Genomic DNA, 26,788 nt, shown 5'->3' on the forward strand with positions numbered 1-26,788 from the left:
CTTTCTCCTAAGCTACATTTCAGCACTCTATCTGTATACCAGTGCCACGACTGAGGGCTGATTTGCACCAAGTGAATATACTACTCTTTTAGCCTGGGGAGCAATTCTAACAATAGCATCACACAGAGCTCCGTGTCTCCATTTCCTACACAATTCCCAAATGAAGTTTTCTCAGAACACTAGTATAAAGATGTTATCTTCATGCTTCTTATCTCTGCAAAGTGAGATGGAGATCTATGACTTTATTTGTATTCTCTTTGGTCTGCTTGGATCTATCTTTCAAAGCAAATTAGGACGTATTATATGCAACATACACTAGAAACAGTTTATCAGACTAACAAATCCCATAAAGTTTTATCTGTAGATTATAGCATGCAAACAATTTTTGACTCAACAATGCTGCAAAAAATCTTGATAAATAGTTCTTTTGTAATGAACATTTATAAATTACTGAGTACTGAATTAACCTTTCATTAACAAGATAGAGAAAAATTACCTTACCTCTGACGCCTGGAAGCCTAGGAGGCTCTGGGGCAGGGTGGGGAGGGAAGTGGAGGGGAGGAAGGGATGGAGAAGATAATGATATTCCCTAGCTTCTCAATGATATAAATCAAATATCGTAGACATTACTTTGAAAGTCTTGCCATGGTAGACCCATGCAATACACGCTCAACAGACTTCTCTGAAAAATGCTTTTAATACAGAGAAATTCTATCCATTCTTTCTGTGGTCACTATTCTTGAGTTGAGCTTTAATCAGACTCAGTCAGAAAAATAAAATGTGCTGATTGTGCCAGAGTATACAGTAGGGTATGTGCTCTCAATTTCCACCAGCAGGAAAACTATTTTCCTGCTGTTGCCTCTATGGAGAGGCATTAACATTCATATATATATATATATGAAATATATATAAACAACACTAGATCTTCAGGTGTTTTACAAAGTCTGTTTAAATTTAATTGGTCACAGAAAATGTACTTGTTAAAAACATTAGAGACACACACTTACATAAGTTCTCTTAATCCTGCTGCTGAGCTTTTGATTTGAAATCTGCTAACATCCCCCAACCAAGGAGAAGAACCACCCCCTTCAAAGAACAACCCATTGATGTAGGTTGATGAAAAAGCTTGTTTATTTTTTCTAGAACCACATCTTGATTATTCTATAGCTTACATTTCAAAAGAAAACAATTAAAACATTAGTTAGAAAGTTTTGTAGAGTTCTTTCCATAACCATTTTAATGACAGACGAAGAAATGACAGAACAAAGGAAAAAAGGTAACTATTTTCCTAGATTTATGTTCAATGCAAATATTTTAAAAATACCTTAGAACAATCTTGATTTGCAATTGTAGGATAACGTGTACACCATAAACGTCTCATTTCTATACTGCCTTATGTCATAAATCGCATGGCGCAAACAGAAGTAAAGCCTGATTTTTCTGATTAAATTAGTTTCAGATTTCTACATTTATCATTACAAAAACCAGAAAAGAAGTATCCCCTAAATGAAACATTTAAGCTATGCTTAGTGGTTTTTTAAAGTCAAAAATGAGGAAGACAAGTTACAAGGGAATTGCATAGTTAGATCCTCACAAAGCATTGCTGACAGCACGAACTGCCATGCATGAGACAGCATTTGAGGGCCATACGCCAGCATGTTTTTTTTTGATAAATGCCAACTGCAGTCTACACAAAGGAAGATGATTCTGACTTTTAATTTCCTGTCAGCAAAAGCATGTAAGTAACACTCATATTAACTACAAAACAAACTGCTGCAGAACTTTCAGAGCTATACAGATGTTATCTAGAGAGTCAAATCACACATTTAGATAATTCTTCAAAATCCAAATCTAATAACAAATGAAAAATTGGTTAATAAATGTTGGACTTTTATCAAAGCTGACTAAAATGCTATGTACATGATTCCCTTTCAATAGGGGCTGTGTAGCTACATCGTGGAGGGCATCTGGCGACTTTTACTAAATGGAAACTAACTGCAAACAATTCTCATGTGCACACACACACAATATCAGAAGATGAAAGGTTAACAGTTTGAACAGTTTAAGAAAAAAGAAAGAACAGACTTCTCAACTATGATCACTTGCTCAATGTCATATCAGAGCTCCTGAGGCTTCCACAAATTAAGGCAGAGAATATGGTCCAAAAGAGGTCCTGCCTCTTACAAAGCACTGCTAAGAACCAAAGGGTTCAAACCTGGTCTGTAGATAACCTGGAGTCTGCAGAGCCCTCACTAACCACACACAGGAGGCACCAAGTCACGATGGGGAGAAGGCATGAGACATGCTCTCTCTTGCAATGATCTCAAAAGGAGAAGGCTAAAACAACAATCATGAGTTTTTTGAACACCAGGTTTGTGTTGCAAAATTGTACTGAAACTTCCCTTTTTAAATGTGGCCACTCCAAGGGCAGAATTCTTCCCAGAAAAGGGCCCATCTAATGCTTCCACATGACTCATGCCTCATTTTAGCTCTTAACATGAAGATTAATTGATCTGGAGGTGACTGCAGTGAATTTCATCTTAATTAAACTGGCTTACTCAGAGTAATTCTTGAAAATGAAAAGTTTTAGCTTATGCTTTATGTGAGTCATTTTTATTTCATGTCTTCTTCGTGAAGATAACTTTCTTTCACAAATTCAGAAGCAGGAGCTCCAAGAAATCCCCTTTTGCCTCAAGATCTATAAAGCAGATCACAAAACCAATTTGATGTTATATTTGTAATCAGCAGGTTGCTCTGAACAAATCTTTCTCATTATATATCTACATTCTCATACCTGTTGTTTAATATTTTCAGTATTAAAATATTAAATATAAAAATATTTCCAATATTTGCAACAGTTAATTCAGATGTAAATAATTAGTAAAAGTAAGTATGCAAATAAACATTAATATTAGAAATGAATGGAAGTTTTTTTCATATTTTAAAATTACATCCAGGGTTGAGATAGTATCTATAAACTTATTTATAGAACAATGTACACCCACACTAATCACACTAGCTACGCAGGAGGGGTTGAATTTTCCTCATCCAGCACTTTCAGACACTGTAGAAGTATAAAATAAAAGAATACAAAGTACTCTTAATAACTTTGTGTAAGTTTCAGATAGGAAGCAACTCAAAGAAAAAGCTTTTCTGCACCAAATCCTCTTGTCTGAGAATAAAAATTTTGGAGAAATTTCTACTGATCTGCTGGAAGGTGAAATGAACTTTCCAGTATGTATTTCCAAAGCAAGGCCCTCACTCTTCCTTCTTCTGAAATAAATACAAAGCCACTGCTGACTTCTGGACAAGTACAACAGGGATGCTGTGTTCAGTGGCTGCATCTACACCCCTGGAAAGCTGCAGGCTGCTGAGTGCTCCACTGTTCTCTCTCTGTTTGTGCACTGGTAGCATTTGTTTGCATTAGTTTGTGCAGCGCTGCCTGCAGCGCTGGCTCTGTGGCTACCTTGCCGCAGAACTCATGTCTCCCTCCTCACCTCTACATCCATTTTTTCTTCCAAAGGGAGTCATGGCTTGACAGGCTGAGAGAGTTGGGCTTGTTCAGTCTGAAGGATAGAAGGCTCCGAGGAGACCTTATAGCAACCTTTCAGTACCTGAAGGGGCTACAAGAAAGCTGGGGAGAGACTGTTCACAAAGGCTTGTAGTGATAGGACAAGGAGCAATGGGTATAAACTGGAGAGGGGCAGTTCAGACTAGACATAAGGAAGAATTTCTTCACCCTGAGAGCAGTGAGGCACTGGAACAGGCTGCCCACGGGAAGCTGTTGCTGCCCCATCCCTGGAGGTGTTCAAGTTCAGGTTGGATGGGGCCTTGGGCAGCCTGGTCTAGTGGGATGTGTCCCTGCCCATGGCAAGGACGTTGGGACTAGATGATTTTTAAGGTCCTTTCCAACCCAAACTATTCTATGGCACACAGCGCAGTGACATGCAACTGATCCTTACAGCAAGGATGCAACAGCACCAACAGGGTAGTTTATCCTATGGACATTATCTACATTGGAGTTTGTTTTGCAGTGTCTACATGCGGAGTTTTTAAAGTTGTGATGGCAGCGTTGCGCTGACTTCATTTGTTGAACAGACTATGGCTTAATAATGACATCACTACGCTGCTTGGGAGTAAGTAGATGAAATCTCATCTGAGAAAATTCTTCAACACAAACTCAGCAAATTCTGGAAAGGAAGAGGAGGAATATAGTACCTAACTGGTAGGTAATAGATACACAGAAAAGTAAAATGTCAGGTGGAATGTCAGCACCTTGTTGCGGACTTCTCAGAAAACTGAAAAGAAACAGGAAAATTCTGGTAGATATTAGCATAAGACTCCAAAAATGCATTCTTCTTAATACATTGTGTTTGAAAGACAAGTTAAGTGTTTACTGAAAATTTATATGTATTATACCTGAACCTGCGTCCCCCAACTTCAGACAAACCCATGTTATTTTAAGCCTATTATCACTATTAGCTCATACTTTATGAAGTAGAGATTGTCAAGAATAATATTTCTTCTCACTTGAAAGAAATGCGGATCCCTCAAAATTAAAATACTGACCTGTTTTCCCAACTACATCACAATATTGCTAAGGACTTTGATGAAGCTAAACAGACTTAATGAACTGTAAAACTGAACTTGCACAACGCATAAAACCCGAGAATATAGACCCTTAGATAAAAAATCGTTCATTGCATGATCGGAAAGTCTTTGATTTCTTCCTATGATCAATTACAGAGTTTTTAATCAAAAACACAGCTCTCATGCACTTTAGATAAAAACCGAGTTTGATGCTAAAACTTCCACAGAATTTAAGGCATTATTAAGGACAAGGTCAAGCTTCATGCTATAGTTTCAAATTATTTCATATTTACCAGTAGGCGGAAGAAGTAAATCTGGCTGTGGAATCAGTAAGATTTGTTTGTTAGGCCTCTTGATTTTTTGCAAGGCAGCATTAAGAAGCAAGGGAATTCCATCACCTTAAGTGCTTTGAAATCAAACTCAAAGTAATCATACAAAATCAAATTTCAAAATCAATTTATACAGACATAAGTCACATTGGTTTTGTATTACTTGTTTCCTTAATACTTTGGCTGCATAGATTAATTTTAGAAGTCAGAAGGCTGGTTGAACCATAGAGAAATAATACCAAACATGGCTTTATTTCCCTATAGTACATTGCTAAAAGAGACACTTGTGAGATTTGAAATTAGGTGTTTTTCAGAATATTCGAGTTAAAAAAAAATTATCATGCAGTCTTTCACAGGAATGTTTACAAGGAATGGAGAATTATATAATGTAAAATATCAGTAGTAAAGAACATGCTGAAGGTTAACTGCAGTGATTTTGAAATTTCATTTTAGCATATTTTGACAGTTGTGCATTTTCACTGGTTTGCAAACAAACTACTTCTCTGAACACAGATTTTCAACTAAAAGTGATCACTATGTTCAAAAGACTACTTACCTGTGTCCTCTAAAGGCATATCAACAATGACTTGGTCACTGTATTTTCCATATAGACCATTAGAGCAAACAGCTACTATCTGAAGAACATAACTTGTATTGGGCAGGAGATTATTTAGAATAGCCCCCTAAAAGAAAAACCACGTTTAATCATTTACTTGCAAATATGTATCAAATACTTCAAAATATTAATTTTTTCATAACATATTTTTCATACGAACCATAAAACTCCTTTATCCTAGGACTCTACACGCTTTCTGTATTTTATTGTCACAAACATTTTCAGGCAACTTTAAAAAAAATTGATGAATTTTTAAATGGAGTGTATCAAACTATATATTATTTAATGCTGATCACTATTCTGAGTAATTAGTTTAGGTAACGCTATGTCTGATGAGATATGAATATTTAAAGAGTGTAAAAGGAGCAGATCACATTAGTAAAATACCATGAATCTTAATACTTATAGCAGTATAATCGTATTGAATCTTATTAGTTGCTTCTGTGGGTCATTCATTGCACACTGGAGAGCAATGAAATACAGATCACTATTAATTGATTAAGGGTTTTATGGCTAAGGAGCTCTGAGATTAACATTGACATAAACTTTTGGGGATAGTACAGGCAAATCAGAACAGCGGTCTGTGAAAGCTTTCTCTCTTCTGGGGAAGAGAGGCTTTCTCACTGTTTAATTGTCCTTGGCTTCACAGCTGAAAAACAAAGAACAGCTCCTGTGAGATGCAGCCAAAAAAGTAATTTTTTTATTGAATCAGCTCCCAGCTATTGTTTAATCCCTTAAAATAATTAACAGTGAGTGTTTTGCCATCACCACTTTGTAAGAAACTTGAAGAGTTTACAGTTACCAAGTCCTGATACCCATCTGTCAGAAACTCATGCTTAGTCTGATCTTCTCCATCCAACTGTTGATAAAAGACAGCAAATCTCTCAATTGTTGTGTCATATACGACCCGAGGTCTTTCCCATGTAACAAGAAGACTAGTATAATTCTTTGGATCAGACTGGACATTTTCAGGTTCTGAGCTGCAAACTGAAAGAAAGAAAAAAGGAAAGAACAGGGTATTTATTAAATGGTACAAATAAATCTACTACGATCATGATCCACCTCTTGAGAAAATTAATGCGAGTCTTTCACGTGCCTCATTTTTAGCTTTCCACTATAGTATCTGAGATACTATGTACTCTAAACAGAACCAATATTTGAACAACAGATTTTCAAAAGCAAGCTAATTTGAGAACTAAGTCCTCCTTTACAGCCTTTTTATACTATATTTTGTGAAATATTCATAGCCATTTCCCAAGAAATAAAACATAAATCGCAATACATTAAGACTCACATATATGACCTGGGGATGAAAAGTCTCTACTACTCTGTCTTTATGGGTCTAGCAGAGCAGTATTAGAAGAGCTGCACACTCTCTCACCAGTTATAATAGACTATAACCTGTAACAGATTGCCTTTAAAGGTTAAAGGTAAACCTATCACACTTGAATTTCCTCTCAAGGGTGTTTGAATCTTTTCATAGCACCTAAAAAAGAGACAAAAGGCACATAGAGAATTTGTACAAAAGTATTAGATTATCAGGTAGTGATTTCATATTATTATGTACTCTGGCACCATCTAGACATCTGCTGAAGAACTCTGAGCAGACTGTGGCAGTCCTGGTCCCGGCTCATGCACACATCCTTTGTGAGCCTGGAACATGCACTCCAGAAGAAGCCTGGTGAGGTTGGTACACCTGCCTGTTTTCCAGCCTTTCCCCTCCAATGCTCTTTTCATCTGATTCAAGTAAGCTGAATGTTTTGAGAGTTTTCTAGACACACTAATTACCAGTGTGCTAAAAATTTACTGAGACTCTGACATTTGTTTTTTAAATTGCCCAAGTACCTGTGTGTGGCTTGAAAATAATACACAAGGTCAAAATTAGATTAATCTGTAAGAAAAAAATTACATTAGCAGAAAATGTAGATTGATTAGCTAAAGCTTACTGAAAAACGACCATTAAGGTGTGATACATAAAAAAAATTAAGCAACATCATATGTAGCTGCATCATTCATGGCTGGTTTGGATTTGGGCTGAGACCCTGTTTTCCTTTTTTGCTTTTATGATCCCCTTTACTAGTGGAAGAATGACGTCTTCAGACACAGTACAGAAGAATGGAGATGTCTGTCAAAAGCGTTCACTAACTTTTGGTTCCCAAAAGAAGACAGCAGCTAAATTTGTTCAGATATCTCAGAATGATGGCCACGATTTCTTGATATTTTCTGTTACAAATCCTTCTTCTGATCTCGTTGTAACCTCAGTGTTTTTACACTTTGGCTGAAATGCTCCGAGTGGCTATCTTCTGGGAAATTAATTTCTAGTGTACTGAATTTCCTTTCATATGTACTGAAAAGGCTTATTATTCAGCCTGTTGCTTCATTTATTATGTCATTTTTACTGCCTTATTTAATCTATTAGACTTGTCAAAATCACTTATCAGAGTACATGAAGTTTACTTTGATCCTTTCAACAACTTAATTAAATCTTACATATTCAAATAATTAGATGAATCTTTTCATTATGAAACTTTTAGCTTGAATTCTTCACAAGTAATTATGTAATCACTCTCCATTTGGAATAAATGAGGAAACATTTTTCAGATCTCAGAATCTGTTTGAAACAAACTTTGAGCACCTAGGAAAAGCAAGCAAAACAAACTGCTTAGCTAATTAAGAAAGTGAGTAGATTCTTTGGAATTCTCTTAAAGAAAGCAAACACCATGATACTACCAACGTTTTTGATGGATAAAACTGCATTTTGAAGCAAAGGAAAAAAGTCCTTTCCATTAACTTTGCACTTTGCCACTTCAGTACAGGAAGGCACTCAAACCCCAGTAGTTTGAAAAAAATCAATTTATTCCATTCTGTACTCAGGCAGGAAGTTTTGAGCAGCTCTGGTTTGAGCTGTTCAATGGAAAATAAGCAATGATTTCATTTATTTTTTTCCTTTTCTTTAGTTGTATGCGAGAGCTAATGGTAGAGGCAGTATTATACTGTGTAATTTTGTTGAATTCAGGCTTTTAATCTACTGTGCTATGTATCTAAAGCTATTTTACTCATTACACTGAAGTCTTTTAACTGACATAAAGGAAGAGCAAATTAAAAACCCCCAAACCTTAAGTTTTGTACATTCCAGTCCATCACTAAAACTTGTAATTCAATCCCATCTCCACCAGATGGCGAAAGGAAATCATTAAATCAGCAAAGCCAATTCCCTTCTCATTTCTGTAAGGAAGATGACTTAAACTCTGATTTCATTTCACAGATTCACAGAATGACCTGAGTTGCAGGAGACCCACAAGGATCATCAAGTCCAACCCCTACCCCTGTACAGGACAACCGCAACATTTACACCATGTGTCTGAGTGCATTGTCCAAACTCTTCTTGAATATCGTTAGGCTTGGTGCCACGACTGCTTCCTTCCCTGGGGAGCCTGTTCCAGGGTTCCACCACCCTCTTAGTGAAGAACCTTTTCCTAATATCCAACCTGAACCTCCCTTGGCACATCTTTCTGCCATTTGTTTTTAACAAATCAAAACACTCTTCAGTTATTTCTTTTCAGTGGTGTTTATAATAACTCTCCAAATGTTTTTTCACAGAAAAACTGCAAAGCTTCTACCTGTTGAAACTCTTCACCACAGTCCTTTTCCTCCCTTCCTCTAAATGCTTGTGAGTGAAATAGGTTCTGAAATCTCTGAATTCAATTAGTCTGAGCAGTATTATAAAACTTCTGGAGGTAAACGATTGGTATTTCCAATACTATTCCTTTCTGCTTCACTCTGTCTTCTTTTCCAAATAGTTCTTCCAACTATTTTTTTTTCCCAAAGAAAAAAGTTACCTTCCCTTTTATTCTCCTTCTCTTGATGCTCGGTCCTGTTCTTCTCAGCCATGACCAATAACACTCTTACATGACAGTCATCTGCATATTGTTTCACTCTATTACTTCCCAATTTGTTGTCTTTTGCCCTTCTCCTGATGACTTTTCACCAGTCATCCCGCCTATGCTATTTCACTCCCATTCCTGCCCGTCTTAGTAACACAGAGGTATTTTGCTCCTGCCGTTGACCATTTTCCCTCTCCATAAACTGAGAGGAGATCACATATCAATTAACCAAATTCATAAAATCATAGAATCAAAGAATCATAGAATCATAGAATAACCAGGTTGGAAGAGACCCACCGGATCATCGAGTCCAACCATTCCTGTCAAACACTAAACCATGCCCCTTAGCACCTTGTCCACCCACGCCTTAAACACCTCCAGGGAAGGTGAATTCGAGGAGCGGTCTCTTATATACTTCTGTTTTATATTATATAATATTATATAATTATATACTTTATTTATACTTATATATATACACACTTATACATATATATATACACTTTTTTATATTATATAATATTATATAATTATATACTTCTGTTTTGAAATGGACTTTGAAAATCTGGGTGAAGAAACTTCAAGAAAGGGAATTCTTCAGACCAGTCTGAAGTCACAGATATAGTCCCTCTCTACAACTACCTGAAAGGAGGCTGTAGAGAGATGGGTGTTGGTCCCAAGTGACAAGGAATAGGACGACAGGAAAAGGCCTCAAGTTGCACCAAAGGAAGTTTAGATTGGATATGAGAAAAAAATTCTTTACTGAAAGAGTGGTCATTGAAAAAATGTTCCAAAGCACTGGAACAGGCTGCCCAAGGAAATTTTGGAGTCTGTTTCCCTGGAGGTGTTCAAAAAACATGTAGGCGTGGCACTGTGGGACATGGTTTACTAGGCATGCTGGTGTTGGTCTCACGTTTGGACTGGATGATCTTAAGAGGCCTTTTCCAACCTTAATGATTATACGATCTATACTCAACTGGATTACAAGTCTCAAGCAGCAAAATACTATTCACAGGAAGTTCAAGATCTATTCAAGCCCTTGAATTCAGGTCTCTGCTTTCTCCAGGTGAGTACTCAGATGCCAGTATCATATCATGACAATGCACCTACCTTTGTGTATTCTCCTGTAGACTAAAAGGCTACTTTCACGTTTTTAATCTAAAATTAACTGCATCATAGGGAAGCACTAAGGTACATTAGCCATGTCACTGTCAGAAACTATGTGGGCTGTGTTTTTGACAAAAAGATCTTCATAAGCTGTCCAAATTGGGCTTATTCAGATATATATATATTAAAAAAAATTAACATTCTCTCAGCATGACACAGTTGAAATAAAACTAGATGTAGTTCTGATACAGCACTGAATAACTCCGGGATTTTTTTCCACATTTGTTGCTTTCTTCTACTTTTAGTTGAATCAGGGTTTAGATTTTTATCTTTTAAATCCAGATTTTCAATTGTGGAAGATGTGAAATCACTTCATTTAGATTAAAACATTCAAGGCCTTTTCAGTGCCCCGTCACAGTGTGTGGCAAAAAGCAGGTATACAGTATTCCCAGTCTACTCTCTCTCTACGACAGAGGTAGATCTGTGGGCTGGGTTGACCTTGGTTGGCCACCAGGTGCCCATCCATGCTGCTCACTCTCTCCCCATCTTGAGCAGGGCAGGGGAAGAAAATAAGAAAAACCTCATGAATCTAGAAAAAGACAGGGAGATTGCTCACCAACCACCATCATGAGCAAAACAGACTCGACTTTCAGAAATGTATTTGATATAATTTATCAGCATTAAAAATAGAGTAGGATACTGAGAAACAAAAACTGAAAGCACCTTCTTTCTACTCTCCCTCTCTTCCCAGGCTCAGCTTCACTCCTGACTCTTCCACCTCCCCACCCTAAGAGGTACAGCGGGGTTGGGGAATGGAAGTTTTTGTCAGTGTATAATGCTTTGGCTCTGCTGCCTGTTCCTCCTTATGCTGTTCACCTGCACCAATACGGGGTCCCATCCACGGGACACCTCAGGAACGTTTTCAGTGTGGGTCCTTCCCATGGGGTACAGTCCTTCAGAAAAAGACTGCTACAGTGTAGGTCCCCCACAGGGTCACAGATTCTGCCATAAAACCCTCTCCTGCCAGGAGCCTGCTCATGCATAGTCTTCTCAAGAGACTGCAGAGGAATCTCTGACGCCCGAAGCAATCCTTCCCCTCCTTCTCTGACCTTGGTGTCACAGGGCTGTTTCGCACACTTTACTCCTGACTGTCATGCAGTGTTTTGTCCTTTCTTAACTTTGTTCTCCCAGAAATGCTACCTTCTTGTCTGAGGGACCATCATGACTTAAACTGTACACACAAGTAAAGCAAAACAAGGATTTCATTCACTCCTTCCCATTGGCAGGCAGGTGGTCAGCCACCTCCAGGAAAGCAGGACTCTTTAACACCTAACTTCAAACATCTTCCCCTTCCTTCTTCTTCCTCTAGCTTTATATGCTGAACATGATGTCATATGGTGTGGAATTTCCCTCTGGTCAGCTGGGGTCAGCTGTTCCACCTGTGTCTCCTCCCAACTTCTTATGCACCCCCAGCCCACTCGCTGGTGGGGTGGTGTGAGGAGCAAAAAAGGCCTTCAACTCTGTGTAAGCAGTGCTCAGCAGTACCTGAAACATCCTTGTACTACCAACACAGATTTCAGCACAAATCCAAAACACAGCCCCACAACCAGCTACTATGAAGAAAACAAACACTATCCCAACCAAAGCCAGCACAGGGGCTCAGCTGTGCCCTGCAGAGGGTCAGTGGGAAGTGTCTGGCCTCGGGCAGCCCCAGCCTCTCCTCACAGAGGATGCCCTGCAGTTCCCATTACCAGCATCTGGGCAACTGCACCCAGCACATTATGTCAGCATCAAGTACCCTGCACAAGAAGGAATGTCTTGAGACATTCTAAGAATGGTTACAGCTAATTTATGTCACCTGTGATATGTGAAACAGCAAAGACATTGAGTCCTTATCCCTGGTCTTGCTAGAAAATTTAACTAAAATAACTGCTGAGCTTTACACTGTATTTTACATGGGAAAACTTACTCGCTTGGCATTACCAGAAGAGTGGCGCAGATGAACAGTTATGTAATGGTTCCAGAAGCTACTGTGATATTTCTCAGGTTTATAGGAATAAACCATGATTTCTATTATAAATATATTTTCATGCCAACCAAGAGTTGAATCCTCAAGTATGGCTGTAAGGATTAGCTATTTTGATCATCATCTTCTATATATATATGTATATATATACATACATACATATCACATACGAAATTTACTTGTATCACTAGGTGAGTTTATGGAATTGAAGCTTCATACACAGGATTCTTCCAGCAGGAAAAAACATCCACCCAGTCAAGGTGAATCAAAATGAAACTACCCTCTTTCTGATCTGGAGAACACCTATAACACATGTTTCAGTCATCTATCTACATCTAATTAAGCACAGATCAGTGTTGAGTTTAAGAATCTACAGGTATCCCACCCATGCAGCAACACAATACCCCAAAATTAGATGTTTACTGTCTCTTCTGTGCTTGTGAGTATAGAAATCATCAACTACCTTATTGAGTGCTAGACCTTGTTTCCCATTACACAACGTACTGTTTTGGTCATATAACCTTCACAAACTGTCCTAAGGTTTTAGGAGAACAGGATCTGGCTTATGTGGTTCTCTCCATCTATCAGTTTCTCAGTAAACTGTATAAAAAGAATTTGGTGATCTCACTTCACCTTCTCTTGGAATAGCATCCACATTACACAACAAAGAACTAATGGGTTTATAAAACAATATCCTCTTGCAGCCTATGGAAAGGCAGCTCTGTTTTAAGTCTGAAACACATTAAAAGGGCAATGCAAGAAAGCTTGAAATGACATAATTTTCACTGAACATTTGGTCAAGATAAGCATTTAATTTTCCACTCCATTTAATCTGTTATGTTTCATGATTGCTAGTTTTCTTCTCTAAAGTGATAGATTTATGAGTAATAATACAGCATGTTACATTCCACACAATTTAAAATGACTATCTTCATACTAGGATGAATCTTTGCTGAAAATTGTCTTTCAGCTTGTGAAGAGAGGAATGACTATTCAGTAAATACCTGCTTCATGAATTTCTTCTTGTCCAGTGTAAGAGGAAAACACTTGTCCAAAGAACTTATACTGCTGCTCTCGAAAGTTGTTTTGCAGGTAGTCCATGAGCATAACGTAGCCAGACTGCTGCATTGTAAGGACTTCACAGAATACAGCTAACTAGAAGAGGCAAGGAAAAAAAAAGAAGTCAGAAGTCCTAACAAATGACCCAGATTCTGCTAACAGGCAAAAACCCTGGGAAAAAGATGTTGAGTAAAGTCTCCCAGTTGAGTTTCCCCAGGTGGCACTGAACTTTCGTACCAGCAGGAGGAATAATGGTTTATTACACCAGCCACTTCGCTGTTGGAACTATGCTCTACCCAGTCACCACCATTTAGCTGGGGGAATACAGAAATAGGGTTTTGCACTCCTCTTTAACCAGGCTAGGAGTCCAGATAGCCTGCAGTTAGGAAGTGTGTTCTTACTTCCTTCTAAGTTAAGAAATGACTCAAAATCTAGTTGTGAACTAAAGAAAGAAAAACGTAACACACACAATTCATATACTTTCTAATTTAGCAGCTGCATGAAAACTTTAAAACTAGATAAAAGAAAAGCCAGGTTTTTGGGCTGACAATGAATGCATAAGCTTTTACCACATACATGGTAACTGCTTTTCTTTGGTATTACGTACAATTATTTGGTTTTAATACATTAAATGAATTACCTGGTCTTCAGAAATACTAACGGTATCTTTAAACACAATCCATTCAACTGTTTCAGAGCAGGGAGGAGTTGATAAAGACCCATTGTAAGTGTAATACTTGTCTGTTGCATTTGGCAACAGGTTCAGCAAAATAAATGGTTCTAAGGGAGCCTGTTTTCCTGAAAAAAGAAATATTAGAGTCAGACAGTTAAAATAATGCAGAAGCCATGAATAAACAGAAATCACACTCTCCAAAAGAGTTACCATTATAGGAACACGCTAATTTTGAAGCTATTCAAAATATGATCTTCAGAGAGACCTTCATACAAACAAATTACTGAGCCTTTTCTATTTAGTTTGAATAAGTATTGTTCAATAGCAACTCTGTTTACTTGGGAAGGTGTAATGAGTTACTCCAATAATAAATAAAGTAACCACTACAATAAAGTAACCACTACATTGGTTCACAAGAATTTGTTCACCTGTAAACTTACTCATAAATGTTCAAGATGTCAAATTGTTGCCTCATCCATGAACTTCAAAGAAAAAAATATGCTAAATCTCTGCTCTTGGTCACATGACACAGCTTCAAACTCTCCCTCTAAATGGTCAAGTTGTTGAGTTTCTCATAGGATCTTAACCTCTGCAGAAAATCACTGCCTGGGGAACTGCTACCATGTTAGACCTGAGAGTGATATTACTTATGATGGCAGAAGCAGAATTTCTGTGGATCAGGGGTTTTTAGAATGGTGATAATACAGTGAAAAACTGTTATCAGTTTTACACAAAGCAGAGAATGTAAATTACTTGCCAGGACAGCATTACCACTCTGTTTATTGTCTTGTGAAAATAATATCACGTCTTTCAGGTCAGCAATTTACCTGTAACCTTGTCAGCTGGGAGCACGCATGAGGAATTGCTGGGAGTCCATCCACAGAAAGCTAAGTTCATGCTGGTATGGCAGTGGGGTCCAACAACATAAATCGTCAGAAATGGTACCAGCTTCCTCAAGGCAGATTTTTTCAGTCTGTGACAATTATCAATCTTGTAAAAATTATCTGCCTTATTATCTGGTGCATCCAAAATAATACTTGTTTTTTACACCTTGGAATAATGTAGATCCTTATATACCTTATTTAATTCCGAAGTTAATGCTTTTAATTTTCTCCCATTTGATAAATATTCAAATCTTTAAAGACTTATGAATATCTAATGAATTTTCAGACTGCATCAACCTGCAGTTTTACAGATATGTTATTTCTTGAGCCCTGTATGGATTTCTGACCTATCTTTGTCTTCATAATTCCTTACAAATTTGGTGACAGCAGCAATTTACATTAACAGTTTACTACAAAGCATGGATACTTTTCTTCTGTAAAGTGACTGTTCCACTGAATTATGGTTTAAGAGCTGGCTCTTCTCTCTCTCTTATCCATGTGTCATGAAAGGGGAATATTTAGCAGTGTTGAGCAAAACCCATCCTTTTATTTCTCCTGTCAACATGTTAATCAACCCTCAGACAGAAGCTATCATTGCTATCTGGTATGTGTCTAGTTAATGCATTCTTCCTTCCATAAATATGAATAGTCAGTCCATTTTATATAGATGCTTGGGAACAGGAAACTTCTCATTTATTGTAAGAACCTTGCTATGCACTTTGCAACCTTGGATTTTAAAATGCCTTTTACTGTGATTGACAGTTTAGATTCTAAAATCAAAAGCCTAAATGATGAGAAACAGAGAGTTTTCCTGGAAGGAACAGAACTACTCCTCTGCAGAGCTTGAGAACTCAGCAACTGTGATTCAAATAAGCACAATACAGGTATGACTGATAAGGACAGATCATGTACATTGCAGACAAGGACAGACTGCGTGCTGTTCATTTTTCTTCAGAAGAAGCAACTTGATTTAGTCACGACCTGAATTTTCAGAGCTCATTTGCATTTTATTTAAGAAAATGGTATTCTGCTCATGAAGTGCCATATAGTGGCTGCATCTTGAATCTTGCTGCTTATACCTTTACAGACCCTTTAAAGGTGTAGGACAGTATCTGCCTTGATGTATTCCTCACTCTCCTTTGTGTTTCATCGAAGTTGGCACACAAAGATAAGGAATCTTAACTATTTTATATCTCCCCCTCCTCTGTCTTTGTAATTTATGGAAGTTGCTCCCTTTTATATTTGTTGAATGGTATTTGTTTTCTGGACAAAACCAATCTTGATTTTAGTGTCCTACTTTTGAAAACTTTTAAAATAGTAGACTAATGGCTTTTTACGCTTCCAACCTATCAGTCTTAAGGGGCTTTACAAAGCTTAAGTATCATTACATACAAGAAAATTGAGGCAAAAGTTAGACATTTACTTAAGGTCCTGGTCATGATATAAGAGAATACCCCTGTTCAAGACAGTGCTCATTCATGTTCATTCTTCTGTGAAGCCATCATGAAACTGAGTTAGAAACTCAGCCCATATCTCCTCATGCACCACTCTAAAATTCACGTGTTCTGACATAGAAACAGGAGGAGTTCTAAAACACCGAAGTGTCAACATTTGGTTTGAATAATGCTAGCACAAATACAATATAATTGTATTATTTAAGATTACACAGAAGCTATTGAAAAAATAATTAATTTCCACTGAGTCTGCTGAATACTGATATTCCTGCTTTCGCGTTTGTAAGACACATCTCGATGGCTGCAACAGGGTTATTTGGCTTCCAACCACATATAAAAATCCAGAAACGTATGACAAAGAAAACTCACAGAATAAATCAGACATTTATCTTGATTTAGAATTTATACAGTTTGAAGTTCTTCATGATAGGTACATTTATTGATTTACACTTAATGCTCTTGTCACAAGTATTCTGTCTTGAGGTAATAATAAATAATAGAATCACAGGTTGGATCCCCTAAGGATCATTGTGTTCAACTCCCTGCTCCTCACAGGACTACCTAAAATTAAACCACATGACCAAGAGCATTGTCCAGATGCCCCTTGAACTTTGACAGGTTTGGTGTTGTGACTAGTTCTCTGGCAAACCTGTTCCAGTGAGTCACCACCCTCTCAGTGAAGAACCTTTTCTTAATGTCCAATCTGAACTCCCCCAATGCACTTTCATTCATCTCCTCATGTCCTATCTCTGGTTCCCAGAGAGAAGACATCAGCATCTACCCCTCCACTGCTCTTCTTGATGAAGCTATAGGCTGTGATGTGATCACTCTTCAGCCTTCTCTTCTCCAGGCTGAACTAACCAAGTAACTTCAGCCACTCCTTGAAAGTCTTGTCCTTGAATGCCTTCACCAGCTTGGTCACTCTCCTCTGGACACATTCTAATAGTTTGATGTCCTTCTTAAACTGAGGTGCCCAAATCTGAACACAGTACTCAGAGTAGGTTGCACCAGTGCAGTGGAGAGTGGCACAATCATCTCCTTTGACCATCTAGCTAACCTTTGCTTGATACACTCCAGGATGGGGCTGGCTCTTTTGGCTGCCAGGGCATACTGTTGGCTTATATTCATCAAACTAAAACCCCAGATGTCTTTCCAGTTTCTCATACCCCAGTTTGTACCTACAATCAGGATTACCCTGTCCCAAGTGCAAAATGTGACACTCGCTCATGTTAAATTTCATGTGGTTGGTGATTGTTCAGCTCTCTAGTCTATCCATATTACTTCTATTATTTCTACCAAAACAGACATGGCTGAGCTCTAGAGAACTGTGTTCCCCAATGTTTTTAAGGTTTCATAATTACACTGAAATGGTATTTAGTCTCGTCAGTAATCAATAAAACATGGAGGCACACTTACCAAAACGACTAACACTATCTACGCCATTAATGATTGGATTATAATCATGATTGTCTTCTGGCCCAATCTGTCAAAAAGAAATTGCATTTTTTTAGCAGTACAGGCATCATGAAAAAAAATTCAAAGTTGCAGTACACAATCAAAATTACAGATAACGTAAAGCAGAGGGAGCGTGTTTGTCCATACGCTTTTCTATAAGAATAAATTAGAAACACATATGCAAATTTTTAAGTCAGTGATCACACACTGGAACCACTTAAATTCAGTTTGAACATCTGCCATGTTTCAAAGCTTGTTTAAGATATAATTTGTTTACCTCAAACAAAATTGATAAAGCTCTTAACTTTCCATTTCCTTTAATGGCCTCTTCAAAAGTTGTAAACTGATCTGCGTCATAGCAGTAGATTTGCATCTGCAAAGAAAAATATATTCAAATGTTATCTATACAAAAAAATAAAAAAATTAATCAATGCAGTTATATATATACCCATTTTGAGAAAAAATGTCCAAGCAATAAATTCGATTACAAATACAGGGATTCTTTTTCTGTCTCACGTGCATTATCTGAAGATATATAATGGCATTAGCTAAATAGCTAGAAGTGACCTCTCCTGGAAAACCCCTAAGTACACGAGATTTATTCTGTCAAGGAGCACAACACACATGGATAACTAGCTGATACTAGCTGACACTGGACATATAACCTAGAGTACTCAGGCTAGATGAATCTTTAAATCAGTGGTAAAACATGACTGGTAAGGTAGGATGTGGCTACTGCATCTGCCTTGCAGTAAGAGTAGAGAAACGCTGGTAATGAAAGGTTACCAGGTATTTTGTGCTCACTTTGACTGCTGTCAAGGACATTGGGTTTGTTGCACCCCTTCCTCTCTTCCTCCAGATGCAGCTGGGAAACGTCCTCCAGATACAGGCCACCAACACAAATGGGGGTGTCCTGCTCCTATGAGCCTTTCATGTGATGATGATGGAACAGAATATTCTTTTCCATGCTTTGGCAGGACAAATGGAGTGCAAGTGGGAATTTTTAAATATCTAATGAGGTAAAGGAAACAATGCTGCCTAGGGAAAGCTCCTGGCTCACAGGAGAACCTTGGCTCTACTGCTTTGCTCTGACATGGAAGTATAAAGTGCTAGGGGTGAGGAGGAGCACAATCACCTGCCACAATTATATCTTTTTCACTGGAAAATAATCACAATGCCATGTTGAGGGTTGAAAGTTTGGTCTCCAGAGTGTCCCCATGGATCTCAGTGAGAGCTGCTCCTCTCCTTCACCCTGCATCCATGGTACTCCAAGGTATTCTGCCAAAGCAGTCAGGGGGAGGCTAGCTTGGCTGCCTTTGAATGTGGCTGCACTCAGGACTGCTCTCACATGGTGGCTCCTGGCATATATCTGCCAAATCTCTTTCTAGCTTAGCCATGTGGGCTGTGGTCTGCCTTGGTAAGGCCTAGTAGCTTCCATGGGCTCTCAGCAAAGCCCCAGCTTTGAAAAGTCCATTTACACTTTAAACAATCAACTGCTGCGGAATATGATGGGTCAAGCTCATAGGACCTTAGCTGTCAGTGGGAGCTTGAGCCTTGTCAGATTAGCAGAAATGGCTTATAACTTTATTTTAGAAGATGGGTATGAAAATGCACAGTTTAGACATCCTCAGCATGCCACAGAAAAATGTCTTACATGGCCCTTCTAAAATACATGATTTAAATATTATTAATTTGGATTTAAGGGAATGATTATACTTGCATAGATTATAGATTTTAATCAAGTGTATTGATGTCTATCAAAGGTATTTAGTAAACAGTATTACTTTTTGCAGAATGTCAAACTGCCAAAATTGTCAAAATCTGTTCCATACTTTACCTCAAGAGGAAATTTTCGTCCTTCGAAACTATGTTCTGATCCATCTGATGACACATTACATTTTCCCCAGTGAAAAGTGATCTTGCTTGCTTTGAATATGGTATCCAAGCCACCTCCACTTACATAATAACCATTTGTCAGGTTAATTTCCACTGGACAAAAAGGAGGGGGGGGGGGAAAGGAGTGTTAATATAAAAGCCAGTCAACGCATTTATGACTCTTAGTTTTCAATATTAGGTGCCAAAAGGTAAATACAATACACCTTTTCACCTGTATTTCAGAAGCAATTTGACAGGAAATCAGTTATTTAAGCAAAGCAGGAAGTGCACTAATTCACTATTAGCATGGAGAAATGCTTCATTTCACGCTGCAATTCATAAAAGTCATCTAGTGAAGTGCATTATTATGTTGGTCTCCTGTTGTTGGAAACTAGCCACAGAACTATGTTAAAAAGATCAGAAAACTGGCTTAGCCACTGATCTGACCAACTAAGAAAATAAATTCCTGAAATACATGGCTTCCTGAAAGCACCTGTGTTTTTAACAAAAAGGACAATACTACTCTCACAATTCTAGATACAAAACATGATGCAAGACGTGAAAAGAAAATTGTAGCCAGTTCTTAGGAGGACTTGTCTGTGAGACTCCTTAGCTGTGGAACAATCCCTTGTGGGAGAAGGTGATAACAGGTCTTCGGCAGGACATAGCTGTACAAAGTGTAGATGGGACCGAACGGTTGTCTTCTGGAGGGAATAAAGAGGGTGGAAGAGACCAGATCCCCACATCTGGCTTTCCCACCTCTGGTGACTGTTAATTGTTTGACCTCTTGCTGATCCAGTACTAATGGAGTTCAGTTTCTTTATATTCTATTCCTCAAGACCTTGAAGACAATTTTAACTGCAGAGCTTATCCGTTTCTTTTATAATAATATGAATTACTGTAGTGAAGGAAGAGCTCAGTTCACTTTTGTGGACTTCAAGGATGTTTCCTCAGGGATCGCTTGAAAAGACAAATGCACTATTTGCCTCATCTAGTAGGGCAAGAAGGAAGTAAGTAATTTCTGTAGTAGTATGGAGGAAGTACGTGATGGAGCCGAAAATAGAAATTAGGAACAATGACATTACAATAAAATAAATAAAATAAAACAAATATAGAGGCTGGTCTAGGTGCCCCACTGGAACAGGTATAAGGTCAAAGGCAATTCTTAAGAGAGTTCTCTCTCTATCCCTATGCCCACAACAAGAAACAGTACTTTCAACAAGCAGCCTTTACTTACTGGTATCCTGGATTTATACAGCAAAGTGGTTGCAAAAAGATTTGTCTGACAATGTAAATGCCACCATAAGCTTCTTTTATAGCTGCGAGAAATAGGCACTTGTAGGCAAAAATCACTTTCTAAAATACAATTCTAAGACAGTTAAGACAAATTGGACCATAAAAACACCTATTTATTTTCTTTGACTGTAATAAATCATCTGAGTGAGTAATTCAGATGCAAAGTGTCTATACAGGCTTTGACACAGTTTCTCACAGTACCCTACTTGAGAAACTGGTCTTCACTGGCCTGGACAGGCGCGCCCGTTGCTGGGTAAAAAACTGGCTGGACGGCTAGGCTCAAAGAGTGGTGGTAAATGAGTTAAATCTAGTTGGAGGCCAGTCACAAATGGTGTTCCCCAGGGCTCAGTGCTGGGTCCGGTGCTGTTCAATATCTTTACCAATGATCTGGATGAGGGGATTGAATGCCCCCTTAGCAAGTTTGTGGATGACACAAACAAAAAGTGGGAGGAAGTGTTGATCTGCTTGAGGGTAGGGAGGCTCCACGGAGGGATATGAAGAGGCTGGATTGATGGACTGAGGCCAACGGGATGAGGTTTAACAAGGCCAAGGGCTGAGTCCTGTACTTGGGACACAAACCCCCTGTGCAGTGATACAGGCTTGGGGAAGACGGGCTTGAAAGCTGCCCAGGGAGGTGGTTGAGCCACCATCCCTGGAGGCGTTTAAAAGGCAGGCAGGTGAGGTGCTTGGGGACATGATTTAGTAGTAGACAGTTGGAGCTGATGATCTCTAAGGTCTTTTCCAAACTAATGATTCTATGACTACAGGTGTCTGTGTAGGTGAGACGAACCCCATCCTGAGTTTTCTGAAACCACAACTGATCCACGAAGTACTTCCTGATGAGTAGACAATTTATTCCTTCTTTTAAGAAATCATTTTTATATACCTGTTATAGATTCTAGATATGTAGTAATAGTCATCATTATTTCATAGCAAATACTAAATTATTGTTTAGCTTCAATGAAGTGCCCATGATGGGTTGATAGCAACAATGTGATTGCTTTGGCTCTCTCTGTCTGCGCACATAATTTTCATTTGTGTGGTTTCTCTATTATGCCTGGCTGTTGTTATCACCTATTTTTTTTTTTATTTAACAGTTAAATTCAGAATACACTAGCTAAGGAAAAATGAAATGAAAATGTTTCACTAGAAGTCCTTGGTTGATTGTCTGTCCTGTATCACTTTTCTGACCTCATTTAACTGCAAACATGAAATCTGACTTTTTACCTGTTTTGCCAGTGTTGTGAATGAAAGTTTCTTCCAAAGTTTCCTTTTCCCATCCATGGAAATTAAGTTTCTTCAGATTCACATTTACTTGGGTGAGATCCTCATCTATATTAATAGGAGATTGTTTGGCACCATTGCAGGCTGGATATTTCTTTCCCCAGTTCTTTTGGTTCAGAGTTCCTAGAAAAGAAAACATTTGGGATAAATACTTTTAAAACCTCAACTGGCATTCATATATTTTTTAATGTGCGAAAGTTAAAACACAAATTGCCATCTATGATCAGAGTCCCTGCCCTTCTTTTAGGGCTCATCTGTAGCAATACTTAGCACACTTACCACTGCATCCTAACTTCATAACTTCAAAAGTTAAGTTACTTTTCACCATTTTAGACATCATATACACATGCTTATGAATCTCTAGGGAAAGCAAAACCAAAACCCTCTTATATCAAATATACCTAAAATAATAAATGAAATGGGGGGGATTGAAAAAAAAACAAACAAACCTTTCAGGTGAAAGAAACTGGCTTTCAAAAAAACTTGGGAATTACTGCAAAACTCTCCTTTCCAAGTAACTCTCTGTGATGAACACATTAGTGTTCTTTCTGCCCAATGCAGCCAACCACGTGACAAGATTTTTAAATGAATAAAAGTAATAAGATCTTTTAAAAAAAACCTTACACAGAGGGAAAAATGTTAAGAGATTCGACCCTGAAAAAGGAAAAAGGTGAGCAGTGTTCTGGCTGGAGAGCCTGGCTGTGTGGCTCGGCTTTGCCTGCAGAGGGCCATGCATGCACACTCTGGCCATCTCCCTTTGCAGCTGCGAGGAGGTCCCACTCTACAGCAGGGCACCTTCTCCAGGACACCTTCTCCAGGGCACAAGAGCCCGGCATGACTGGCATGACATTTGACTGTGAACAGTTCAGTTCAGACATAGACAACACGGGCACAGACAGCACATCCTTCACCAAAGACTTCATTTAGGGACCTGGGGGTGTTGGTTGACAGCAACTGAACATGAGCCAGCAGTGGCCCAGGTGGCCAAGAAGGCCAATGGCATCTTGGCTTGTATCAGAAACGGTGTGACCAGCAGGTCCAGGGAGGTTATCCTCCCTCTGTACTCAGCACTGGTGAGACCGCATCTTGAATCCTGTGTTCAGTTCTGGGCCCCTCACCACAAGAAGGATGTTGAGGCTCTGGAACAAGTCCAGAGAAGGGCAACAAAGCTGGTGAAGGGGCTGGAGAACAGGCCTTATGAGGAGCGGCTGAGAGAGCTGGGGTTGTTTAGCCTGGAGAAGAGGAGGCTGAGGGGAGACCTCATTGCTCTCTACAACTACCTGAAAAGAGGTTGTAGAGAGGAGGGTGCTGGCCTCTTCTCCCAAGTGACAGGGGACAGGACAAGAGGGAATGGCCTCAAGCTCCACCGGGGAGGTTTAGGCTGGACATTAGGAAAAAATTCTTCACAGAAAGGGTCATTGGGCACTGGAACAGGCTGCCCAGGGAGGTGTTTAAGGCACGGGTGGACGAGGTGCTGAGGGGCATGGTTTAGTGTTTGATAGGAATGGTTGGACTCGATGATCCAGTGGGTCTCTTCCAACCTGGTTATTCTATGATTCTATGATTCTATGATTATTTTCCATAAGAAACGCTCAAGTACTCTACAGATCACTGTGAGGGGCCAGCAGCTGCTCTGAGAATCTTTTGTTTATGTAATACAGTAATATAAATAACACAATATTTTGTATATGTTTATGTGTTTGCACACATACAAATATTTTCTTCCTGACACGGAATTCTGCTAACACTTCAAAGGGCTAATTAAAACCAAGAGCTGACTGTACAGACCTAAGAAAATATAATTGCTTCAGCTAGCTTCCCACTTACTAGTAGTTAAGTGCTAATATTAGTGTATCCAATGCAAACATTTTGGTTCTATTAGATGTGTTGAAATGAGCCAGTGCTCATTTACAGGCTGCTGCCCCATATCGAAGTCTGTCAGCTGAAGATTTGCTATATTGTACCCCAGGCAAGGACAGCCCTCTTATTGCACTCAGAAAGGCGAGAAGAGATGCAGGCAGTCCTGTAACCATGACAATAGGCAGTGACACAAGATGCTCATCTGGATAGCTAGCTACCTAGAAACAAACACCAGCTAAATTATTCAGCAAGTATCAAGTCAAGCCAGTTATCTATATCACCTTGGTGCATCAGAAATACTGCAGGTCAAATGGTATATAAACCCATTAACTTCTTGTAAACAGCAGCAGCAGAAACTGTTAGGTGAAACGGCCAAGCAAACTAAAATGAGTTTAAGTCACAGGGTTATGAATCTGAATATCCTGGAGGTGGGGATTAGAGTCCTGTACCAGACAAGCAGTGGTTCCCTAGAGAACGGCACACGGGGTAAGCTTCCAGATTCTCCCCAAGCCACGCTTGTCCTGGATATTAGCTGTCAGTTATAGTTTACCACCTGGGCAGATAATGCAGTATCCTGATTTCTAATGTGCTTTTCTTAAGAAAAGAGAATCACAGAATCATAGAATCACCAGGTTGGAAAAGACCCATTGGATCATCAAGTCCAACCGTTCCTATCAAATACTAAACCATGCCCCTCAGCCCCTCAGAGGGGCTAATACTTCACCTTCTCTCTCAAAAGCTTCCCTTAAGAAATTCTGAATGTAAGTGAACCGAAAGATTAATCTACTCAGATCTTCCATAATGAATATTATAACAAATATTGAAAGCTTTTAAAACAAAAAAACCAGTTCTATTTAAATATAAATTAGATTAATTAACTTTTAAACAGAAAAGTCTCCAAAGATGGTCAGACAGGACACAAGTAACAATTCTTGGCTTGTGCTCTGCATCCTTGCAGACAGACCCTTGTTTCCACATCTGCTTTGAGCCTGCTTGGTGATTTTCCAAGCTGCAGCGAACTTTATAGAGCCCTCCCTGGCTCCTTCAAAGTTTCTGCCAGTTTGGATTGGGCTGGCCACCCATGACCATCCCTCAGAGTTAGGCTGTGGTCCCCATTCCAGATTCTGTCTCTTTTGCTCCTTCCTTTTTCCACTTTCCCAGACTTACCCAGGCTCCTGCTATTGTCCCTAGGTAGTAAAATCTCCTTTCTCTTTCTAATGACTTACCCATTCCCACTGCTCACACGCAGTCCCTGCTGCAGGACACCACCGTAACTTTTTTCTGATGAGTGCATATATTCAATTTCTGTATTTGCCCTTTAAATTCCTTACTATCCACTATCATATCCAATTAAAGCAAATACATTAAAATTAGAGAAACTACAATCTCCTTCCAATTTTCATACTTCCATATTTTGTGGTTTTGTTATGCAGAACATAAATTCTTTGTCCTGATAGTGGTTATCTGTTCCTCAATGTATGAAGCTAATGACAACAATAGCAATCTTAGCTCATCCCAGAAGACAGTAACAGTGCCAACACTGTAATCTGTTACAATGTCCTGAGCCAGGGCATGGGGAGTTATGTCGGATGCTGGCTGTAGGCAGTACAGCAATGCTGTGGCCCGATCAAGCAAATTTGTTCCTTCGCTCTGGATGTGAAGCTTTTAGTAAGTATCGCCAGAAAGAAATGAGGAAAATTAGAAGGCTTGGTGAGATGAAAAGCATTATTTCCTGTCCCCCAGAAAGGCCTTAAACCTCTGAGATGAGTTCGCTAAAAATATTTGATAATGTTGTGCTTTTTTTTTTCTGTGTGTAAACAAAGGTAGTTGAGCGAAGTAAGTGATTATAATAAAAAGATTCTCCTTTCATAAAGAAGTTTGCTATTTACATTTTACTGAAAGCTCACAGCATCTACGAATCTTTATGCCCCAAATAAAATTTTAGAACAGTGATCCTCATATAATTACATATTGAGATGCACTTGCCAATAGTCATAGTAAGAGGCTGATCTGCATATGTCATGTATGAAAAAGACAAAAAAACTGTTTCAGCTACTCTGTGGTTGACAAAAAGAAAAACATCTACCCTATATGCATGAATGCTAGCTTGAAATCTGCCAAGAATAAATGAAAAGTATTTCATGGTTGCAGAGGACAAGAGGTAAGACTTCCAGCTACAACAAATTAACTGAATGCTCCAATTCAATGCTCCTGCTGGCAACTCTGAATAGGTATTTGACAAATATTAATCACTCTTCTTCTTTGTGGTCCAGCAGCTGGTGTAGCTGAAAAAGCTACCTAGGCAAAGGACACCATTATTGCTTACAATTGCAAAAGTACAAGTGATCTCAGCATTGAGGAACACAGGCAGTGAAAAAGTTCTGTTTCCAAGGTAAAAA

The 26,788-nt window shown here is 38.8% G+C and overlaps 1 protein-coding gene across 8 annotated transcripts in view; it reads right to left on the bottom strand.

Annotated features, from left to right (window-relative positions):
• The window catches only part of PTPRZ1 (protein tyrosine phosphatase receptor type Z1), a 137,962-nt gene that overhangs the window by 38,128 nt on the left and 73,046 nt on the right, over nt 1-26,788 (bottom strand). For all 8 annotated transcript variants that reach the window (XM_069850628.1, XM_069850617.1, XM_069850612.1 and 5 more), the window contains exons 3-10: nt 22,473-22,652; nt 19,912-20,063; nt 18,352-18,447; nt 18,036-18,102; nt 14,249-14,406; nt 13,554-13,704; nt 6,338-6,522; nt 5,476-5,602 (exon numbers count right to left, since the gene is read on the bottom strand). In XM_069850628.1, the coding sequence (XP_069706729.1) occupies nt 5,476-5,602; nt 6,338-6,522; nt 13,554-13,704; nt 14,249-14,406; nt 18,036-18,102; nt 18,352-18,447; nt 19,912-20,063; nt 22,473-22,652 (1,116 nt within the window). The remainder of the gene's footprint in view (nt 1-5,475; nt 5,603-6,337; nt 6,523-13,553; nt 13,705-14,248; nt 14,407-18,035; nt 18,103-18,351; nt 18,448-19,911; nt 20,064-22,472; nt 22,653-26,788) is intronic.

This window comes from Phaenicophaeus curvirostris, chromosome 1, assembly GCF_032191515.1.
Source record: "Phaenicophaeus curvirostris isolate KB17595 chromosome 1, BPBGC_Pcur_1.0, whole genome shotgun sequence".
Taxonomy (NCBI): Eukaryota; Metazoa; Chordata; class Aves; order Cuculiformes; family Cuculidae; genus Phaenicophaeus; species Phaenicophaeus curvirostris.